Source organism: Trematomus bernacchii, unplaced genomic scaffold, assembly GCF_902827165.1.
Source record: "Trematomus bernacchii unplaced genomic scaffold, fTreBer1.1, whole genome shotgun sequence".
Taxonomy (NCBI): Eukaryota; Metazoa; Chordata; class Actinopteri; order Perciformes; family Nototheniidae; genus Trematomus; species Trematomus bernacchii.
In genome coordinates this window covers 26,578,887-26,586,415 of record NW_022987739.1, presented here as the reverse complement: position 1 = coordinate 26,586,415, position 7,529 = coordinate 26,578,887, and the positions used below count along the sequence as shown (strand labels likewise).

Here is a 7,529-nt window from a genome sequence, read left to right as displayed (position 1 = left end):
TGTAAATGGCATCACCCACACACACACACACACACACACACACACACACACACACACACACACACACACACCTGCAGTTAAATGAGGCAATTTGAAACATACAACAGACATACTGTACATATTTGTTACTGATTTATGAAAAAAAGCCCCACAGCTAAAATAATTCAATGATCAAAGTGCGAGTATGATAAAAACATCTCAGGTACAAGACACAATTACAAACATTTTTTTTATTTCGTGCTCAGAAAAAACTGTCTTGTTATTAGTACGTTTGTTTGCCGTTAAAGCAGACTACTACAGAGTGTGTAAAAAACATCTGGATAGAAAACGTTATAATCTTAAAACTACAAAAATCAGGTTCATCCCTTAAAAACTCATCGTTGCTATCACAGTAAATGTTGCATCAAAATGTCATTTGGCTGTTACAAAAAGCAAGAGGTTAAAGGTCAGTGTAAAGCAGACACACAAACACAACAAATGTATTTTAACTCACACTTTTCTGTCAATCTACATACAGAATACTTTGTCTGAAATCATGCATGACTTGGCATTTTTTTAATTTTCTCGCTCAAAACTTTCCCTTCCTGCTTACAAAAGTCACCATAACTCTTCCTGCTGTAACTCCACAGAACTGCATCAGTCATAACATGTCAACAAATATGAATAAATTGACCAAATCGTCTCACATATCCGTCATCCAATCGTTTCTAACCACAATTCTTCGTCCACACAACACAGATGTGACTAATCCAACTCAGCTATTCCTGGATGGGGAGGGCGGACAAAGACATTTTCACTTTGAGATCGGCCGTAGTTCGTCACGTTAAGAGGCCGAGCGGTGATTAGTGCTGAGGCTAAAATAAGGCACAGGCTGAAAGCTGATACAGCCAGCTGGGGTCACACTGCGGCAACAACACAAATCCAAAATATAACAGGAGGATCTGAACGTCGGGGATGAACAGGACAACTTCTGGACTAAGTTTTTCAAACGTTTGATTATTAGCTTCAATGTTAACTTGAATATTGGGGTGTGGAATCAGCCGATGATAATATAAAATACCTTTAGAAGCAATCTTATAGGAATTTTTGAAGTTGAGATCCCAAATGATGATCCTAGATTTGAAATACAGTCTTGGAGAATAAAAACATCTTCAGAGGGCCAAAGAAATGTTAAAAAAAAAAGCTAAAATATTGAGTGAAATGTCTTGACATTTCAAAATCTTCATGAACATCTTGAGATTCAAAGTAAGATTTACTTTGTTTCAACACCATTTAGTATTTCTAAATGTATAATTTTGAGTATTATTGCCACTTCTTTTAAGACTTCGATATCTAGATTTGCATGAATTATCCAATATAGTGACTGCACTTGGTGACTGAAGAATAACAGCATCTTTACGAGTCCAAACTTAATTTTCTTAATATATGTTATCACATGGCGTGCATTTGTGAAAATAGGCAACACATTTTCAGTGTGTTTAAGTTATTTAACTCATGTGACGACACACTTCAAACACTTTCAGTTCAAGTAAAAGACAAAAGACATTCTGATTGATTGAACAGCATTAAATCTGTACCGTGGTGTAAGATTTCATCGTGTTATATTAAAGTCAGCATAATCTTAACCTGTGCAACACACTTATCTGTAATTATAAAACACAAAAACTCTAAAAAGTTATTCAACTACGAATTTTCAAACTTCAAGCTACAGTCACTTGATTCAATACAAACTGCTTTCATCAATTGCTGTAAAACACATGTAAAATATAAGGTCAGCTCTTGTAAACTAGACACTAAAAAATGTCATCTCAAAGGCACTTTTTGCTTCACTTTTCATGACTTCATTGGTTCTCCTTCCTCTTGTTCAACATCCTTCAGGCTTTAAGGACAGTGTTTGTGCTCTCAGGGGTTTCTCTCAGAACCACTAGATGTCAGTGTCGACCCAATCTTCTCTGCTTCAAAACATTAGAGCAACTTCAAACTGTTAACAATAAATTAAAAACCTTCCATACAACTCTATCAACCATCCACTGCGTGAAAAGTAAGGTGACACTTGTGATAATGTGGATGATCCGCATATCCAATATTTTTTATGAAAATACTACCTGAAACAGGCTCTTTAAAAAAGGAACACTTCACCCGCAAAATGGTCATTTGTACATCACCCTGTGTAACCTTAAAATCTTGAAGAAAATGGGATTTTTCTTGCATGCTTTCACAGTCAACAAACGCTGGAAAAATCTGGATGAATGGAAGTAAATGGGTGCTGCATTGAAAAACAGCAAAACTATATCAAACCTTCAGTCAAAATCTCTCATACAACGCATGAAGTATAATCCAAGTCTCAAAAACATGAATTTTTTGGTTAAACATTACTATTTAAAACACTGTTGCATAAATTGTCTAGCTCGCGTCGGCTCACTTCTTGTATTTTAAAGTGCTAAGTGTTTTGAAAAAGTACGATTTTATTAAAAAAGCATGTGTTTTAGACGTAATACACAAACAAATGGATGAATGAGACTTGGTTAATAATGCACGGGTTGTATCAGAGTTTGTAAACGGATGTCTGAGACAGATTGCCAATGTTGACTAAACCCCCATTTACTTCCATTGATTTTTCTTAGTTCTTTAAATCCAGGTTTACTGTAGTTCTTCAAGAATTGAAGGTAACAAAGGGTGAGTAGTTGATATACAAATGATAATTTAGTCGGTGAAGTGGTTCTTTAAGTAACACTCACTGGTATCCTACCAGATTTAAAATGACACTGTTATATGATCCATTCATTTAGATATTTTGTTCATCAGGGAAGACTGCCTTTAGTGGCACATTTGAGTCAATATGTAGGACAATGTAGGAAATATGCGTGACTTCCCTACACATGGGGGTTGGAGGTCGGCTACATACGCTGCTGTCTACCTAAAATAATGTCTGTTCTGGTATTTCCCGTCCTCAAATCTGCTTCACAAGCTGTTACACCTTCTGGATGCTCATCTTTAGAGCCTCACTACCAAACTGTGGACACAGACCGTGACCATTACAGATGTTTGGATTTACAGTTTATGCTTCTGTTCTTCTCTGGTAACACCGCCATCGTCCTTCAACACATCTTGTTGCTGGTGGTATCTGTGCTGGAGGACAACAGCATCTCGTTCTTCTTGTTCTGCACATTGGCATTATCCCGCATCATGTTGTCCGTGTACGCCAGTCTCCTCTTTTTGCCCCTGGCGGAGCACCTCATCAGCGCCTTGGCGATGAGGTAGCTCAGCTCGGCCACGTTCAGCACCATGCAGATGGCCGACGAGGACACCATGAAGATGGTGAAGACGGTCTTCTCCGTGGGCCTGGAGATGAAGCAGTCCACCTTGTTGGGACACGGCCACTGGTCACACTTCACCAGCCGGGGCATCTGGAAGCCGCCGTAGACGAAGTACAGCGCGTACATGAAGCCGCCCTCGAAGATGAGGCGGAAGAACAGGCTGCAGGTGTAGGTCCACCACAGAGGGCCTGTGATGGGCAGCCGCCTCCTCTTCAGCGTCTCCAGGTCCATATCCGTCAACTTATCGGTGCCGTTGGAGGACAGCATGGTCCTCTTGTCCCCGCGCTTCCTGTAGGCCACATGCATGGCCACCAGCAGGGCGGGGGTGGACACAAAGATGAGCTGCAGGCACCAGAGGCGGATGTGAGACACGGGGAAGAAGTGGTCGTAGCAGACGTTTTTGCAGCCAGGCTGCTGCGTGTTGCAGGTGAAGTCCGACTGCTCGTCCCCCCAGACGCTCTCAGCAGCCAGAACCAGGATCGTGATGCGGAAGATGAAAAGGACGGAGAGCCAAATCTTTCCCAGACTGGTGGAGTGTTTGTTGACGCCGCCCAGCTGGGCGTACAGCACCCCCCAACTCATTGTGAAGGAGAGGACTCGGGATGATCAGACAACCTGCAGGAGGAAGGAACCAGCAGGTTAGCAGTGAAGAAAACACACATTCAGGGCGCTGATGAAGTACATTTGAGAGTCTACCTTTATCTATCTAAAAGTTGTAACTGTTGATGGCTTCTTGTTTTATTAGCTTCCAAAATGTTAATGTTTTGGAAATATAGTTATTTTAGTTTTTTTTCCAAGGCACTCTTCTGACAAATAGAATAAAAACATCTTTTCAAGGGGCTATTTCATAGAGACATTTAAAAATTCAAAACACAACCTTTGGATGTTTTTGCCACCACATATTGGTCATTATCTCAGCTTTATTTTACCATGAATAAACAGTCACCATGCTTTTAACATTTCATGATGAAATACCCGTTTGAATATTCATTATTTGTCAGAAGAGTAGCCTTGGACCTTTTTTCTTGTTTAAACTTGTGTGTTCCCAACCAAGGAAAGCAAGTTGATCGCACTTTTTCTTAACTTCTAAAAACTCCAGACCATGTATTTATTTAACTATTTTTTGGGGGGCAAACAATACATGACATAGATCAAGAGTGGGTCTTAAAAGCTAGCTAATGGATAAGTTAACTCAAGGTTTAGCTAAGGTATTTATCATGGGCATACAGGCTAATGTACTGTACTTAAGGGGAGACACTTAAAGTGAATACATTAAAATGTGTATCTAATAACGTCATCACAATCGCCACATTGATATGCACATTAGGCGTTAACTATAGGCTTAATTAAAATGCGCTAATTTGCTTGCAGTTACCAAGGCATTGCAGGTGAAAAGGATAAAACTAAAAATCACATCACCTCACAACTTCCCCAGATAGTTAGGCTACTTACGTCAAGTCAGTATTTTCCCCTTAAATGTTATGTTTAAATGCAGATTAGCTTTAAATCTATAGATGAATTCAGACATGGTAGTAAAACGAACACCATTTATATGTGTTTCTTGGAAGTTTTATTTCCATTAGAGTGAAATAAAACATGGAAGCAAAATAGACCAAAAAAGTACATGAAAAAACGATCTTTTAGCCTGTAATGTTCTTAAACAGTAACTTCATAATTTTGATTGTTGGCTGCTCATTTAATAACTATTAATTGTACTAGTTTGTTGTCTGCTCTTGTGCGTAGTGAATACTAAAGAAGACCATTGTCTCTGTGTTAGCTGATTATTTTGTAGAATTCTGTTGAGTAGGCCTATTAAACAATTGCGTGAGTGTGAGGGTATTAAAATAAATTGGTCAGTAAGTCAGAAATGTGCAACTATACTCAACTTTTTGTTTTAAAACATTTTTTTAATAAATTATTATAGGAAGTGCCCTTTTTCTCACTTGAGCACCCGCCCCCCAAAATGTCTGTGCACGTCCCTGATGTGCTTTATTAGGTAATAATTTGTATAGCCATATGTTACGAAAGGATGTTGTCTGGCTACGTAACTAGAGGGTTCTTCTCCCGGTCAACCAATAGGAGAATACTTTATTAAATCTGCAGAGATATGGTGTTATAAGGGTTGGTGATTGATGTGTCGGGGGGCAGGTTTCTTCTGCTTGGGGCACCCAGTGTCTTGCAGATTATTTTCGGGTACTCCTTCCTCAAATTATAGAAACGCAACAGCAATCAATCTTTTTGCATATTAGTTATTACTTCAAAGATGCGAAGATTTTATTATTAAAAGAAAATATTAGATTTCTCTGTGATACGATTAATGGTAATTTGCCTTTAACTAAGGGCTAATAGACAATGTTTAAAAAAGTGTTTTGATTATTTGACATGTGCCTGCTATTTGTAAATCAGACACAAATGATACTACATAGGATTCAACATTTATTTAATGATTATTTTATCCAATATTATAAGTAAAGCCTATGGTTGAGGTTGTTAGCAGACATAAACGCGAAATGATATGCAAGGAGTTCACACATCTGAACATGATAACAGCGGGAACTCACCTTTCTTTGTGGAGATGATGCAACCAAAAATCAATCAATGACTTTCCATTGAGACCAAAACAATTAATCCTTATTATTTTGTGAAATGTTCCCCGCGCTCCTCCGGAGGGTAGCTCGTGCGTCTTACAGATGAGTGTGAGACGCACCAGTCTCGAGAGGCTTTTCATTCAAAGGGAGGGGGCGGGGCCTCTGAGGGAGGGGCCACACACACTCATTCCTAACTTCTACTTTTCTGTGTGTGTGTGCATGATGACGAAAGAGATGTATAATAAGCAAATGTGAATTGTCATAAGAAAATGAGTCATTTAATTGGGTTGAATCTAATTGGTGGAGCCGATGAGCTGCAGGTGTGTTATTGTGACGGAAGAGGCACTAGAGCAGTAGAACAGGGTTTATTTATAGGTACAAAGCATGAGCATCATGGAGACTGGAACACGGATATGCAACGTAAAGACACGTCCGTCTTCAAGTCCTTCAGTGGGATTTGTGATCTGCACAGCTTCAGCCAGCTAATCACCCAACCCACCCGGGTATGTGAAACAACACAAACTACCATTGATCTGCCCTGCTGAAAAAACCAGCTAAAACCAACAAGGCTGGTCTGGCTGGTCAACCAGCCAGTCAATATTAGGCTGGTTTAGTTTGCTGGTTAAGAGGGGTTTTGGACACTTTAGCTGGTCAGGATAGCTGGTTTGGTCACAGTGGTCTAGCTGGTTACCATTAGCTGGTCGGGATAGCTGGTTAAGCTGGTAAAAGCTGGTGGTCACAGTGGTCTAGCTGGTCAGGATAGCTGGTTTGGTCACAGTGGTCTAGCTGGTTACCATTAGCTGGTCAGGATAGCTGGTTTAGCTGGTAAAAGCTGGTGGTCACAGTGGTCTAGCTGGTCACCATTAGCTGGTCCGACTGGTATGATCTTCAGTAGAACTTTAACTGGGATTACTTGATGGTTAAGCTGGTCATATATGATGATGAAACACTCTCACCCAATTGCAGTAGCTCAATGAACATCTATCATTTCAGATCAGAGCACCTACCTTACCAGAAAGGTACCAGAATGTATAGAATGTCTGTAAATAAATACTCATACATCAAATGATTAGAATCAGGAAAATAATTTATAACACACAATGAACATTAACACACATTTGAAAACATTTTCAAAACACCCATTACTTCATATTTTTAAGCAGTTTCCTTCAATTGTTTCTTTCCGCTTTTCACAAGGTCCTGTATTTTTTGTGAAATGTAGTAACCGGCCAACTTCTCCCTCTTGGTCTTCTCCACGTTTTGTGAATTCAGCCATCCTCTGAAGCACTCTTGAAAAGAGAAAGGAAAAACAGATTACATTTTAGCTTTGTGTTATGATTACTTAAATATGTGCACTGTGAGATGAAAAAGAAAAATGTATCAAGTTTAGTTTTGAACATTCACTGTGATTGGGTCTATTGTCCACGCAATACACCGTATTTAATTTTTTATTTAATATTCTGTTCTTGTAAATATCATATTCTATTATATTACATGTATATAAACTTTTTGCACTACTTTTTATTTTGTATTTTTGTATTTTATTATATATGTTGCATTGTTGGAGGAGCTCAGGTCAGAAGAATTGCATTGACATTTCTTCACTGTAGCTGCTGAGCATATG

General features: G+C 39.1%; 1 protein-coding gene across 1 annotated transcript; it reads right to left on the bottom strand.

Moving 5' to 3' along the window:
* Positions 1 to 215: 215 nt before the first annotated feature.
* cx30.3 (connexin 30.3) lies at positions 216 to 5,997 on the bottom strand. Its single transcript, XM_034147367.1, has 2 exons — positions 5,879 to 5,997; positions 216 to 3,932 (listed from the first exon to the last, which is right to left on the bottom strand). The coding sequence occupies exon 2, from the start codon at positions 3,897 to 3,899 to the stop codon at positions 3,099 to 3,101; it is 801 nt and encodes a 266-aa protein (XP_034003258.1). The 5' UTR covers positions 3,900 to 3,932; positions 5,879 to 5,997; the 3' UTR covers positions 216 to 3,098.
* Positions 5,998 to 7,529: the final 1,532 nt, after the last annotated feature.

What these genes read in the sequence shown, in the direction of transcription:
- cx30.3 (XM_034147367.1), bottom strand. Translation starts at nt 3,899, where the DNA reads ATGAGTTGGGGGGTGCTGTACGCCCAGCTGGGCGGCGTCAACAAACAC.